Genomic DNA, 16,013 nt, shown 5'->3' on the forward strand with positions numbered 1-16,013 from the left:
CCCACTCCTTGTAGATTCTTTGGCTCTCTGCAGTTTTGCCATGTATCCTACTAAGGTCTAACGTGATAAATAGGAATTTTAACTTCTTATTAATACAACATTCAACTTTACAGAACTACTAATCTAACTTGAGATTGTAAGAGCCTCAACAAGCCACAAAGCTTTCCAGATATACATCTGACCTGTTTTTAATATCTCCAGGAAGGGAGATGTAGGTCATGCTGAGTGGCGAAATTCTCATCCTATACTAGAGAAGAAATCTTAGGCATTTCTGAAAAATAAATTTTCAGGCAACAAGCTTTCTGTGGCAGATGTTACCAAAATAATGTTTGGGGTACCTTCTATTTTTTTGAGCAGTAAGTACTAAGAAGTACTGTTTTTAGAGTCACATTAGCAATACTGAGGACACAATTTTTTTTGCTTTTTTAAAGTTCTTTAAAAATAATTAATCTCTGCACATTAAAACCACAGAAGAAATACATTTGTTAGTGCATCAGTGAAGTACATAGTGAAGTATCAGTTTTACATTGTCAAAAGACAACACCGGAAAGTATTTTTTAAGTTTACTTTTAACATATACTTTTAATAAGGGAGTTTACTTTTTTTTTTTTCAAATTAATTGCATTTTCACTGTGTTGCACTTTGAACTATATTGGTAATGATAAATATCTTATTTTCCAATTAGGTCCACAGGATTTATACTGGATGGTTTCCCTCGTACTTTACATGAAGCCCAGTATTTGTCAGAACGAGGACTCTGTCCTGATGTTGCAATTTATATTCAAGTAGAAGAAAGGGACGTTCTTGACCGTCTTTTTCCTCCACGCCTGAAAAAATGGAAAGAAAGGCAGTATAAAAAACTGGAAAATAAAAAGAAACTGAAAGACCTTAAAGCAAAAATAAGGGTAAGTTTTCATTTCTGTCTCCTTTTTTTGTAATTTCAGCAATACAGGTCTGAACACAGATTCTAAAACTCCCAAAGCAGTGAAGAGCACACAGAGAAATGGATATGGGAGCCAGGAGACTCAGCCCCACATATTCACAGCATACCTAGATTTACCATAGGAAGAAAAAAGAATTTAGGGCTCCTTTCGTCCTTTGTAGAAATAATTCATGCAGGAATTTAGATATCTAGCTGCGCTGCCTGACAACTGGTAGTCTGACAGAACGCCAGACACCTGGAAACTTCTGGGCAAAAGGCAACTAGATGGAGAGAGTTAATGTAGCCATGAAAAACCAAATACACATCTCATGTGCTATACTGTTGTTGCATCCCGGATTCCCTGAGCCTGTGCTGTTGAGTTGGTTTGCACCTCCCACTGGCTGACTTCACAGGTACTGTATGGTGTATGTGTCTGTGTTTCTAGCTATGACACTCTGCATGGGAATGTAATAGCACTAAGCCACATTCTCAGTCCTACTGCAGCTGCACAGTCTCCCGTTTGAACAAAGCTGTGCCTATTACTGAACAGTTTACAAGTTACTTGAAGTAACCTGAAACCTCTACACAGACATTTACAATCAGCACATGCAATATACTCAATGTTACTAACTTTCTATAAAAGTGAGGTAAAGCACTTCACATCTACAATCAGAAAAAGTCTGGGCATAGGTTACTACAGAGCACCTGACACACAGGAACTTTGGTACAATGAAATTTGGGACAAAGCTGATACAATACAACTAAGTTTTCTGAACTGCTTGTGCCAGAGGTTGGCCCTGAGAATACATATAATCTGGGAGAGTTAAAATATTTTCCTGATCTAGTCTCTCCTGATGCAAGTTGGAAATCTTGCTGGAAAAGGTGCATTGTAGTGACCAGCCTACATTGCTGTTTACAATTACTCTGTTAATTCAAGCAGCAAATACCTGTCCTACGGATCCTAGGGCCCAAACTTCTAATGAACAGTGTAGGCATCAATATGGTTCCTGATAACAAAGGAAAATGACAGGTTCCTATTTATAACACATACACAGACAGCAATACAAATTGATTAAGGCATTCAGAAGTAAGGAAATATCAGAACCAGGATTTCCTGAGCAACAGTAATTTGATTTTTTTACTTATGTGTATTGCAATACTGTTTCTAGTTACACGTTGAGTATTTTTCCATAGCATCCAGTTGGTGAGTAAGTCAGATGGTGCTGTGAGAATGGAGCATTACTGAGTGTAGTGTTAACTATTCTTTTGTTACTAAAGCTGGAGGACATACAGAGGGTCTGGGAAAAGCAGGCAGACTAGTTGAATGCTACATTAGAGTTTCCTTCTCCACTGAAAGAATCTGGCAACAGGACACTGAGATCAATGAGTACACCTGCAGTGCAGTGCTGTTCAGGAACACGGGAGTTTAGTCACAAAAGCAGAGAAAATTAGTCTGTGCAGAGTTTCTTGCTGCTCTGCTTAGAATGCTCTGGTATCTAGGCCACTTCACTTGGAGTTAACATGGATTTCTAAATTTGCACTATTGCCTGTGTGTTGACATATTCAGTTTCTCTGATCTCACTTCAGGTGACAGCATTACAGTGTGCAAGAACAGCAATTACAGGCTGAATCCCCATCAGCCCCACTGGCCTGTAGTAGAATGCTTCTTCAAATTACTTCTGAGTTAGCATTTAGCCATCAGGTATTTGACATGTATCTCCTGAGTATGTATGGGGGCCTATATTCCAAATGCTTATAACTTGGGCAGTTCTAAATAGGCATAGGGAGCAGCACACATTTAACACTATGCTCAGTCACCCCTTTGCCAAATGACAGAAACCACACATAAGTTTAGAAACCTGTAGTTTACCAATAAAAATATTATATTTTCAGTGTGATCAGAATCAGTGTCTTTTTTTTCCCCCTAATCTCAATCTCAGAATTTGCCAAATTAGTTTACTAAAATTTACTTGCACAGTCATCTAGTAGAGAGATAAATCTGGTCTGCAAAATTTCAAGCTGCATAGATAGTATTTTTTAACATTAGAAGCAACTGGAAACAGAGTTTTAAGGTGGAAAGAACAACATTAATTCTAGGGCCACGTTACCAATTGTCAGAGGAGAGCTTTTACTAGCAAATATCACTGTATTTTTACAACTTTTTTCACTAACAGGATGAGAGGATTGCTAGAAGGGAAGAACTTTTAGCAGAACAAAAACAAAAGAAACAGGAGGTAAGAAAACAAGCTAATAAGAAAAATTTTACAGAGAAAGGTTCACATTCTAGAGTTTTTAGTCACAGAGCAGTGTAGAATAGTAAAAGTCTAATAGACTGTCAGAAACTTCTACTTGCGAAAATAATATGACATGATGTTTAACTTGTTTTAGAAGCTACTGATTCATGAACACTAAAAACAATTTTAAAAGAATTCTTAATATGTGCTCCAATTCAGCAAAATACTTACAAATGTGTTTAATGTATTTAATCTAATTTGTAAGTATAAGAGTAGCCCCATTAACTGCAATTAGGCATGTGTTTTAAGTACCCTGTCAAATCCATGGTTAATCCAGAACAGGATTGTACCACAATTTCTGCCCAAACTCAATTACAAAGTATATTTATAAAGGCATTAATGTACTTCTTGACTACTGATGAAATTCTGTCAATCACACTTTCAGCTAACATGCTTGTTTATAACAAAGTCCTGCCAAAATACAATTCCATGGATGAAAAAATACTCCTCTCACCAAAACTGCCGTGCAGCACTTCAGGTTTTTAAGCACTCTTGGAACGGGTACAATGCTTCACTGTATGCACTATACAATACCTCTGTATTTCTTCTGAAATATTATTCTAGAATTTACTAGATTTTGCTTACAATAAAGGATACCCCAAGATGAGGTTTTTTTGAATTAATGATTTTTCTAATTATAAAAAAGAGACAAGAATACCATATGTTCCTTCAAAACACCTGTATCATAGACATGAAACAAAAAAATATTTTACCTTTATAGGCTTTAGCTAATATGGAGCATTATGAAGCCACTGAGGAGGAAAATGAGAATGAAAATGAGGATGCTGAAGCCATACTTGAAGAAGAGGTTTTAGAAGAAGAAGAGGCTGAAGAAGAACAGGAGATAGATGCTGTTGACCGCATACAAAATGAAATTGCAGAAAAGTTTGATTCAGAAGTAGATGGTTTACAAGGTGTACAGGTACCCATTCTACTGCTTATTTTGTTAAGTTATATGATTGCATGATGCAAAAAGAGTTTTCAGTTTTATTTGTCAAATTTAGAAGTTTTAGTAGTTAAACAATCATGCTGCTGTACTCATGATCTAAATATGTGAACAAGATGAAGGCTGTAGTGAGAGGGTATATACTCTAAAAAGCATACAATTTATGAGTTTAATATTGTGGGGAAAAAAAATAAAGAAAACTTTTGGGGAGACCTACCCAGTCTTTGTATCCTTACTTCCTTTTTGACAGGTCAGTTGATGCAGGCAACCAAACTAGAGAGTCATAAATGTATGAACAGTTGTTCAAAATAATTTTTAAGGCAAAATTCTTATTAGACAACTCTAATTTTTTTATACAGTTCTTAGTAACATAATTTTCTTGAAATCAGTGCAATTACCTATGGTGAGGTAACCTCATCTAACTTCAGATATCTGCAACATTAATGCCCACATCTAAGGCAGGAAGTAGATTGGTGCCATTTGTTTACTATATACTAAGTATCTTATTTGAGGAGGAAACTAATCACAATTTAGAAGAAACTCTATCCACTGACCAGAGAGAAAGTTTATAGAAGTAGACAGCCAAGACATAGATGTAAGATCTGCAAAATTATTCCAGTGTTTACCAACACCATAAGTGTGACTGATTCAAGGTTCAATCTATTTTAGTAGTTAATGGATTAAATCTCAGGTGAACCAAGAATAAACTCCTAACATTCTATACCCTACAAGGAAACATAAGCTGTGTGGAAAGGATTAATGTTTGGTGCTCAGAGATTCACCTTTCCATTAATTTTGGAAGGTGAATTGAATGTACATTCAACTTTCAAAAGTGACCATAAAATGTCATAATTTTTTTGAACTATTCAATGCATACAACCATGTATCCCAGTGATAATCACAAAAATAATTTTAGGGGTTCTGAATTAAGCTTGTGGCTAATTTCACTTTTCTGAGTATAAACTGAATTTGCAAAAATAGAATTGGAAAGAATTTAGGATAAGGCCCATGAAAGACAATGAACAAGAAATCCTGGTAACAGCCTTAGCTCTTTACATGAACAGTTCAATGTTTCAAGTTAAAACTAGTGGAATACTATAGTTCTTGGAGCATTTTCCTCTGTCGTTTGGGAGCATATAGTTTGTTGCATTAGTAAACTGATGAAAAATTTTATCAGAAAAGGAACAGGCAACTTTTGTTTCTCTCAAGAAGTACATAAACCTCTGCAACAAGAGAGGTGACTAGTGTTTTAGAATTTATTATTATACCGAGTTCTGCTTATAGCAGTAAGTGGACTGTGGATCTATATAGATATCATATGTAAATTGAGGAATTATACAGTGATAGTATCATATTTTAGAATTACATATTGGGACTAGATACTACTAATATTCCCTACTTAGAGCCTACTCTATTTTTGCCATCATTTTTTAAATTCCAGAAACATTTATGCCTTTATAAATAACCTTAAATAAGTTCCTATTTCTCATTCATTATTCAAGGTTCTTCTGTACTGTCTCTGATTCTTTAATTTTTGGTCCTCTGACATTGTGGAATCTTGGTCTTTTATGGAAAACTGAATTATTATATTAAAACACATTAGCACTTGTAAAAGTAATAGGATGCTAGGAAAAAACTCTGTAGAAAATGGATTGTTTTTACATTTTAGTTGAATAAGCTGGGGAATAATAAGTCACCAGAGAGCAGCAATATTTTTAGAGAGTAACTAAATATGCCATGCTAAATTGTTTGGAGTAGGGAAAGAATTATATTTAATTGGGTTTTTTTAATAAAAGATATTTCTCAAGCTTTAACTTTATCATAGTACATTCCTCAAAGTTAACTGTCAGATTGGCCTTTTTTTTTTTAAATAGTGTGATACTTAATACAGGCTGGGTAATTTAAACTTCAATGGGCAGGAAGACCAATTCTCATCTCAAATCAAATTTTGCTGATTTATGGTGACTGAGAACATGCTCAAGAAATCCTTGATAGTTCACGGAAAATCTTGCTATCAGTTGTGGTTAAAAATCTGATCATGTTTATGATTCTAATATTTCGTTTTCATTAACCAGGAAGAACTTGACAAATTGTTAATACCACAAATTGAGATCAACGGAGGACAGAAGCCTCACATCGTACGCTACCAAATATATAACAAGCTGAATTCTCTAATGGAAAATCGTGGAAGCATTTTTGAGAAATGCTACCCAATAAGTTTGCCACTTGCACATAAGATGCTAGTTTTCTCATATAAATTTCCAAGTTCTTTTGGTCAGTGGGATCCAATCAAGGTAATGTTCTTAAATAGCTGAAGAATATTTTCATGAAGTAATACGTTTAAAAATATATTTCACATTTAAAAATATTATCAGACAGTAGCAACTAATACCAGAAATATTAAATGAACCTACATTACTGAATCAAAACTACACCACTGAATATATGCAAAATACAGCAAGCATTGTTATTAAAGGTGTTAGTCTTTTCAATGTTGCAGATAAATTAAGGCTGAGAGGCATTTAGTAAAATGTTATATTAGCATTGGTGACACAATTATAGGTGGCACCGAATCAGAAATAAATGCCTAATTCTTAATGACACACAAAACACAGACAGAGAAGGTCTTAAAGCCTTCCAGAAGCAGTGAAAACAATTGAAAAGGATTTGGGGTTTGAACTTGTAAGAAGCCATGCAGGTGGCCATCCACCCTAGAAGTGGCAAAAAAAGTAAACTGGCAAATGTCAAATGTATGTAATTCATGAGCAATAATTCTTTGTTGTCAAAATGTACAAATTTTAAAGAGCAACAAATCTAATTCCATAGTATTTTACTAGAGATCTGGAAAGTCAAGGTCAGAAAGGATGCATGTCAATCCCCAAAAGCAGGCTCCTACAGTTTTATAAGTAGCTAGTGAAATATTAGCAGGTATATTTTTGGTTTTAATGCTAGAAATAAAAGCAGGTTGGATTGGGAGTAAATCAGAAACAAAAAGGAAAAAGTGAAAAAGATACAGAAACCAGGAAGTTCCTGAAGGAAACATACTTTGGCCTTCATTTTACTACACTAATTCATCAAGTAACTTCTGTTCCCTTTTGTATAGTCATCATGTTGGGTGTCCACCTGTTCCAGGCCATGTTTATCTGTCTTTAACCTTGGCAATCAGAATTGTATACACATCAGCTCTTACTTTGGCTTTATATAATCAAAATACTTAAAATATCTTAGGATGAGAATTGCCTTTTCCATGGCTGCATCAAATTGGCATCTAATAATCTAGGGACATGTTAATAGAAGTAGATATTTCTTCTGACATTTCCAATTACTGAGCCCCAGCTTATATGTTTAATTCTTATTAGTCCCTACACGCTAGACCTTGCACTTTGTTCTGTTAGGCTTCACTACATTTTTGTCATTTCATTTCTCCAATTCACTCATTTATGCTGCAGAGTGGTTTTTTACCAACCAAAAAGTACAATTCAGTTAGAAGAAAGAAGTCATAGAAAGCTATTAGATAAAATCAGAATGATGTGCTGACAGTGGAAATGTATGTGCTGACAATAATGAAAGGAAATAGGATCATTTTGTGGGTATTTTAGGATGTAACAGAAATGATGAAACTGATTTCGGACTGGAGGTTTTTTGTAGAAAGGCAGACAGAGTATATGCCAACTACTTTTAGATTAAATCTGGGGGGGAGAGAAGTAGTTATGCAACTGATTAGACAAGCAGAGAATAAAAACGATGAGCTGAGGGAGAAATGGGAGCAGATAGATAGAACAGACTCCTGATGTCTTATAAATTGAGGGCAAGCACCCTGAAATGACTTGATGCAGGAATAGGAACCTAAGAACCAGAGAAAGGTCTGGCAAGGTAATGCCATGCAGTAGAACAGTCCCATCTCTTACTCTAATAACCAGATCAACGTATCTATATATTTACTGACTCCTTCAAAGAACACTAATAGATTTGTGAGGTAGGATTTCCCTCTACAAGAAGCTGAGTTGCCTCTTCCCCATTATTTCATATGTATGCCTGTAACTATGTTTTTTTTCCTTAATATATTTCACTTTGCTCAATACAGGGCCAGATCTACTGGACTGTTTGCCAGGATACATCCTGGAGGCCTTTTCAAAAAACAGTCAATTTCTCCACCTTCCTTTTTTTGTGGAAGGCCAACATAAGCAATAGGTTACACATTAGTAACAATTTCGCTTCTGAGTCTCTTTAGAACTGTAAGGTGAATGCATCTGGTCTAGGCAATTTTTTCTACAGATGTCAATAGTTTGTTCTAAAACATCTTTTACTTGGACTTTAAGGCAGTTTGTCCAACAATGGCTGCAACAGGGGCATGACTAAGTTCTCCCATTGTGAACAGTGGCGCAAGGAATTCACTTAGCATTTCTGCAATGAACATTTCTGCTATTAGTGCTCCTCTTGCATCTCAGTGATCCATCAACCCTACAGACTTTCTAGCGGGCTGTCAGATGTGTTTGAAAAGATTTCATCAGCGGTGTATGTATTTTACCAAAAGCTTTTTTTGCTTGCCTTGTTGTGGTTTTACACTTCACCATAATGTAAGTATTCATATTCTTTTCTATTTTCTTCATTTGTACATGATTTCTGCTAAACACAATATTCTCAGTGTATCTTCTACTGTCAGGCAGGTAAGTGGTTTTAATTCACAGAGGAATAAGACTATTTTCTTTGTTCTTTGAATATTAAAAAAAAGTACAATGTTGTACCTTTCTGACTACACGCTCTTCACAGACAGAAAGTGTTACGGTACCACCTACTGGAAGTAGTGAATATTTTTACTGTCTTCAATGTTTACTTCATCTCTTTGTACAATAATTGCATAAGTAAGGAAGTTCCTCAGACTCGGACAAAATATAATGGTCATATGTATGAATTTCAGAATGCTTTGATGGTATGTTTCATACAGTTGGTACTGCTCTACCTGCCTATAAAGCCACTTCTGTAGGACGGAGGGAGAGGAGTCTTTGTGAAACCTAATCAACTGCTTCCCATTTTGTGTATGATACAGCTAAGTGAAGGAGACATAATCAAGCCACAACAAAGCCATGAAAACACAGTCTTTCCTGTAATCCATCGGCAATACATTTATTTCTTTTCAAGAAAAGAAAATAAAGAAAAATTTATGAAAAATCCCATCAAATATATTCGTCAGCCAAAACCTAAACCAGCTGTGCCCATTAAGATTGTGATTGTCGGACCTCCAAAATCTGGAAAGACTACAGGTAGGAGCCAGTATTGTCTATAAAGCAAAACCTTATCTAATGACTGAAGCTGTATCTGTCATTACTATTAAAAAATCATAAACCATTAATATTGTTGGTCTTCCAGCTTTTCTTGCTGGGCATAGCATTTTTTAGTTACATTCTATAGTGTCTCATTTGGCAGTTAGATATTTATGCATTGTCCATCTGAATTTTATCCCAGCTTCTTAAGTAGTTAGTCACTGGACTGGCACTTAGAAAACCCGGACCGACACTATTTATACCCCTTGTATTATTTCTGATTATTTTCTAATTGTTTCTTCTTTCTTTCAGTCATTATGACCTAATGTAAAATGAAGAAATATTCCTAGGATCAAGGACCAGAACCCAAAACTCCACATTCTCCAGTCTGTTTCCAAACTTCTAGATTAAAGAAAACAAGATTTCCCTCTTTCTTCCCTCTCCTTCTTCCTCCATGACTCTTTCAATCCACAGGTCTCTGCCTCTAACTGGAGGAGGAGAAAATTCTTCTTATGCCATAGCTTAATGATTAGAACAGGGTGTTAGAAAATGAAGAGATGGGTTCGAATGATCTCTTAGTAAGGAGAAAATTTTAACTGTATTTCCCATTTTCTGGATAATGATCTAACTGCTAGGCTGTTCTGTAAAAGAGGAAGCAGTGGAAGTATATTTTCTAAGATATTTTGTAATAATATTGACTATTGCTGCTGAGGCTTGTGCTGAATTGAACGCTGTTAGTGCACTGTGCGTGCTCTGCACACGTGCAAAGGTTTGGGCCCTTCAGGGGCCTAAGCAGGGTTAGGTACCATTGGAAATGACCCAGGGAATGAGCTGAGCTAGGCTGACTGCTCGTTGTGAAGCTGCTTACCTAAAAGTTGTGCTTTGAAATCAAAATGTTTTGCAGTTGCTAAGAAATTTGCAAGTGTATATGGGTTACTGCGCTTGAGTGTGGGAGATGCCATACGGCTAGTGTTAAACAATCAGCCAGAAACCGAGTTAGCACTTATGTTGAAGCGGCATCTTCACAAAGGACTGACCGTACCTGATGAACTGGCCGTCCAGGCTCTAGATGTGGCTCTGATGAATCACGTGTGTAATACAACCGGGTAAGAGTCTTGTTTGGGTTTCGGGGCTTTTTTCAAGACACGCCAGTCCCTTCATAGGCAGTGATTCCCATGTTACCACTGTAAAACAATTTCACTGAAACTCATCACTGGTTTATGCATTAAGAAAATAATCCATGCAAAATGAGGTTCTTCACGTTACTCTGGGAAAACAGACTGAAGCATAATTTTCTGCAATTTTCAAGTAAGTATATTCCAGTAAATCCGAGTGATATGCTTTATGAAAGTTACCTTTTTTTCAGTCAATAAGCCAGTATTTCCTTTGAGAACTATGATTTTCTCTCTCTTATACCAACCCTAGTACCATCTTGGACACATTTGATTCTCTTTGGTCACACAGACTGGTTTAGTACTCAAGGTTTTTTCTGGTTTTGTTAACAACTGAAGTTATTAAGGAGGAACTGAAACCAGTGAGTCTTTCCATCTCATTCATACGTGATCCTGATTTCCTAGGCTCTTTCTCCATCACTGAAACACCTCCCAAACTGAGCAGACTTACAAAGCTTTGTGATCATGATTTCATGACACTCAACTCCTCTCCCCAAAAAAGAGAATTGTTACAGGGAAAGGGAATTCTGGAATAATCTCTGAAAATTATTTGAGCTTGAGATCAGAATATTTTTAGCTTTTCTTTCATGTTAAATACTGGAATATTGTTGCAGTATATTTTGCCCCACTATTGCCTGATATGTGAAAAGCATTTCTTCTTCAATGAGATTTTAAAAACCTCTTCAAGTACTGTAAATCATTTTGCATTTCAGTATGAAAACCACTCCTCCCCATCCATATGGAGGTTTCCCATAGTTAAAATTACATTTCTGAATGGCTGATGTGTCAGAATTTTAAAGTCCACCATTTTTATAAGTCAGAGCCATCCAATTCCATTCCTATACCTTTTGCTCTTTGTGTATTTCCTTTACTCTTTACTATTTCTTATTCTATCTACTTGATTTTTTAAAAAATTTGATTATGAATTCTTCAGAGTCTATCAAGTCAGGGCAGTGATAACTTCATGGCATGGGTGTAAACTTTTGTCTCTGTCGAGAATGTACTAGGAACATACGTAGTCTTTATGGTTAATTAGAAACTGACTTCTTGGGAAAACCCTCTTTCTGTTTCTGTTTCTATGCAGAGTTGTAATTGATGGATATCCTGTAACAAGAAAACAAGTAAACCTCTTGGAATCAGCTAGGATAATTCCAGTGAAAATCTTTGAATTAGAAATGGATGCAAAGGAAGTGTTCAGAAGAGCACTGTTGGATAAGGAAAGCACGGATAGGTAGGGATGCTCCCTGAGGGCAATATTTTTATCCACACAATATTGTCATTTCTCTATGTGCCTCAGTGCTATACCCAGAAAGGCTGTATCTAAGCTGGTGCATAACCCAGCTGTCTCCAGCCTCCATATATGAAAAGACATGGGCACCAGTCCCTTTACAGTCTAATGCTTTGATTTCCACAGGCCAGAAATGGAGAATAAAGAATCTGTGGCGTGCTCTGGCCACATCCCCTGACCACATGACTGAGGCCACAGATGTGCAATGCTGTGCACCCACTGCTTAGTTAAATTGGTTTTAATGAAACCCTGCATCAGAAATGTCACTAGTTCACTCTGCTGCTGAAGTTTATTATTTTCATTATTTTATTATTATGATCATAAAGGAAATTGATACTTCATCTCATAAGCTTTTAAGTCTTAACTAAAGTTCTTTTTAAAAGATAGAAATCATGAATATTTTAATAACGTGTACAAAGCATGAATTACTCATCTCAACTTTTCAATTCAGCTTGGTCCCTTCTTTGTTTTTCTAAGGAGATAAATATTCTGCTTAAACAGCTGTTGGTTGTTTTTGAGGAAGAGCAGTAAGTAGTTTATAAACAGACAGAGAATTAAAAAGAACAGAACACTCACCTTAAAATTAAATTGTATAAGAACCTGGTTCTCATTAGAGGAAGTGTTTCTAAGAAGTTCCAGATACCTTAGAGTATTATTGCATCTCTCTTTCATTTTGTCTCTTTTTATCGAGTAATCAGTACAATGCTTAATTGTTTACTGAAAGCCTAAAGACAATTTGCATTGCAAAAAATTAAATTAATGCTGTCTTTTTGAAAGTATTTACTTTAAACTTTTCATTTTAAATACCAAACTAATTACATTTCATAGGCTTAAATATAAATCAAACATGCAATATCAGATTTCTGAGAGGTACAACTTAGAGAGAAATTAATTCTATTAAAGCAGCAGTTTATCTCGTTTTTTGGCATCATGTAAATTAAGAACCAGAACAGGAAATGCTTCTATGTTCTAGTCAAAATATCTCTTATGGCCTTGCATAATATTTTCAGAGGTCAGATGGATTATTTTCATTTATGTATATGTAAATATGACAGTTTTCAAAATATATCCAAGGATTATAGCTACTTCTTGATTTCAAATAACAGCATAATTAAAAATTAAGCCCTTTTTTCCAATAATCAGTTTAATTCCATTTTTAAAGTCTCATAGCATTTTGTCTAGGGTACCATTTAATGTTGTATTGGTAGTGTGTGTCAGTTAATATGTGGTGATACATTCCAAATACTTCATAAAATTGTTCAGTTGTATTTGGGACATAAATAGCAAAAGTTTTTTTTTTTTTTTCTGAATGTAACAGTCTGATAAGAAGCATGCTGCATTTTGTATGTAACTGGTAATATTCTTAATAAGAAAGTTGTATTTCTTAAATATGTTCTACAGTGTCAAATAAGCAGAATTTTGTAAAAGGGACTTTAAGTGAACTGTAGAATTTACACCTGAAATTCAATGACATGATCTAATCTTCAGACTTAAATCAGTGTTATTTTTCGTTGTCTTCAGACCTCCCTACCCTGAACATGACAGCTCACAGATTCTAGCTATTAAAAATTCCTGCTATAAACAGCACATTGATGCAATTAGAACTTACTATAAGAAGGAGCATCAGAACTGGTGTGTGATTGATGCCTTTCAGAGCAAGTGGTGGATATGGAACAAAGTACTGCAGGAAGTTCAAGTGGTTGTTAAAGAAATCCAGATATACCTGGAAAGAATAAAAGAAGGTAAAAGAAAAACAAAGTTTCTCAGAATATTATTTGTTTCTTTGAGAAGCTGCAATGTAATGAGTGCATTTCAACTTCAACTTTCTTTGGATGAAGCTAATTCTGGGGCACATACATACCCTCAAATTCTTCGATCTCATCTGCAGAGATCTTGAAGAGGTCTCTTGAAGAGAGCAAAGACAAAACCAACTACAGGACAGTCTGAGGTCATCCTTCACAGAACAGAGTAACATAATACAGTTGAATGAAGTCAGAGTTCTTATGGTGCATGGCATATTCCTCAACATTGGGTGATAAATCAGAAAGGGTAGCCCAAAGTATACAAGGGGAACTATGATGTGAAGCTTCACTTAAGTGTCAGTGGAAGAAGAGGGAAGGAGGGGGAAATGTTAATTATAAGTTCAGAATTAAGGTTAAAAATGCCATCTAAGTTAATTTCTGTGTTGTGGGAGGAAAACTACTTTAGTCTAAATTGACACAGTTCCCACTTGAATTTTTGTGTGTCAGCATTGGTCAGGATTAATTATGCCTTTTAAACATGCCTGTACAGTTTAACTAGAATTCCTCGGAGGGGCAAACAGACTTCTTTATCTCATATCCCCCTTTTGGTTTTAACTTCTACAGCTCTGTGGCCGCACCATTCTTAAAAGCTGCAGTCGTATGCCAAAACCAATTTAAAATACATTTAACTGTTTCACATCAAGTTTGAAAAGCATGTTTTTTAAAATAGTTTGGGTTTTATATGACATTTTATTCAAGATTCTGAATGTATTTCATCCAGACAGACTGTAGCATTTGAAAGAAATGGATCAGTAAAAGGAAGGCTTTCATCACACCTTGTAGTCTTTCTCACCAATGTAAAGAAGTTAAATAATACCTGAGATGTTCCTTAGCAACACAAAGGAGTAAAACAATAAATCATAAATAAAACTACCCCCAGGAAAACAGAATAAGTTAAGCATGCAGAGAACCCACATCGATAATTATTATATTTCTTAAGTGCTAGAAAAAATGTTAAAATTGGTAAAATTAGCTGCAACTTTATTTTAATATCAATCTATTAAAAATGTTATTTTAATGCCCATTATTTCATATCATTTTCACATGATGAATTATAATATCTTCTAAACTGTAACATTTCTGAATAGAAATGTTTGATGTTTCCACATCTTTCATTAATAAAACATTAGTTGCTTTCATTAACAGGAAAAGCAGCTGGCATTGCTGATTTATGTATCACTCCCAAAGAGCTGCAGTATCGGCTGGGGGAGTTTGGACAGTACTGTCCCGTGAGCCTTGCAGAAAAGGGTGAATTGGTTGACTGCTCTGTAACGTCGTCATTGCAGTTTGCTGCAGAATTTCGAGGACACTATTACAAAATGGCTTCACAGGAAGAACTGGATGTAAGTGTCAAGAAGCAGGTTGGGAGGGATTACAGGAAGAGGGAACATTGTTGCTGAGATTCTTTGATTGCGTACATAAACAAGCAATTTGTAATCTGAATTAGACTAGTGTTAGTGTTCAAGCTTTTGTTCTGCATACTTCTGCTACCAAACGCCTAGGCAGACAAAATGCAGCAGAGAGTTCATTCAAACCAAAGCTCCTCTTACAAATTGTCATAGATCAAACATTAATTTAAAACAACCACTTCCTCCTTTCTCCATCTGTTTTAGGGAGACTGGGGGTAAAGCGTGGCTAATGATAGCAATGGATAGTGATGGATGGTGGGCAGATAGTGATGACTTCAGCTGAGAGTGGGTTGGAAAAGAAATTACTTACTTGAGAGCAGCAGCAGTGCCAACGCACTGAGAGAGGTGCTGCAGAAGAAAAAAGTATCTTAATTGTGTGAGCCAGTCCTCTGGAGTCTGACTAGCACTCTTGCAGTGCTTCTTTCATTATAAAAACATTTAATTTCTTTTTCTACAGAAATTCTTGAGTAGACCAGAGGTTTATGTGCCACCACTGGCACCTCACCCTCTCCCATCCCCAGACAGGCTACCAAAGAAACTGACTGCGGCAGAAGTGAAGGCCTTATTCCCTACCAGTGCTGAAATGCAGGGATACTGTCCAGTCACTTACCTGGATGGAAAACAGAGGTACATCACTGCAGTTTTCATAATGCGAATTACAGACTATGTGTCCTGTATTAACACATTAATGAGGAAATACTTTCAAAGTACTTTTTAATAGTGTTCAGGGTTTGTCAGGAAAAACAATTACAATCCTCCATATTGTGCATGTGGCTTTGGAAATCAATGTAAAATCACGTTTTGAAACTCATATGGCTACAGGTTCTACAAAGATCTGCATTGGCTTACTGTCCTTTGTGATGAGGACTGCTCTGATAGTTTGAGTTTTCCCTAGTGTAAGCCTTCAAAAGTTCAAACA

At 35.8% G+C, this 16,013-nt stretch overlaps 1 protein-coding gene and 1 long non-coding RNA gene across 3 annotated transcripts in view; one reads left to right on the forward strand and one right to left on the reverse strand.

The window, feature by feature from the left end:
• Positions 1–16,013, forward strand: part of AK9 (adenylate kinase 9) — a 70,162-nt gene that overhangs the window by 49,580 nt on the left and 4,569 nt on the right. Inside the window, exons 25-33 of one of the 2 annotated variants that reach the window (XM_064447478.1) lie at positions 686–905; positions 3,938–4,138; positions 6,238–6,456; positions 9,210–9,423; positions 10,328–10,529; positions 11,680–11,826; positions 13,405–13,625; positions 14,832–15,028; positions 15,552–15,721. In XM_064447478.1, coding sequence (XP_064303548.1) covers positions 686–905; positions 3,938–4,138; positions 6,238–6,456; positions 9,210–9,423; positions 10,328–10,529; positions 11,680–11,826; positions 13,405–13,625; positions 14,832–15,028; positions 15,552–15,721 — 1,791 coding nt within the window. Of the gene's footprint in view, positions 1–685; positions 906–3,937; positions 4,139–6,237; positions 8,234–9,209; positions 9,424–10,327; positions 10,530–11,679; positions 11,827–13,404; positions 13,626–14,831; positions 15,029–15,551; positions 15,722–16,013 lie in introns of those variants that run through there. The other variant, XM_064447477.1, reaches the window with a different exon arrangement.
• LOC135312617 (uncharacterized) lies at positions 741–15,558 on the reverse strand. Its single transcript, XR_010372238.1, has 4 exons — positions 15,405–15,558; positions 13,493–13,606; positions 10,466–10,607; positions 741–827 (listed from the first exon to the last, which is right to left on the reverse strand). It is a non-coding gene; the product is annotated as an uncharacterized LOC135312617 (long non-coding RNA).

This window comes from Phalacrocorax carbo, chromosome 3 (genome assembly GCF_963921805.1).
Source record: "Phalacrocorax carbo chromosome 3, bPhaCar2.1, whole genome shotgun sequence".
Lineage (NCBI taxonomy): Eukaryota > Metazoa > Chordata > Aves > Suliformes > Phalacrocoracidae > Phalacrocorax > Phalacrocorax carbo.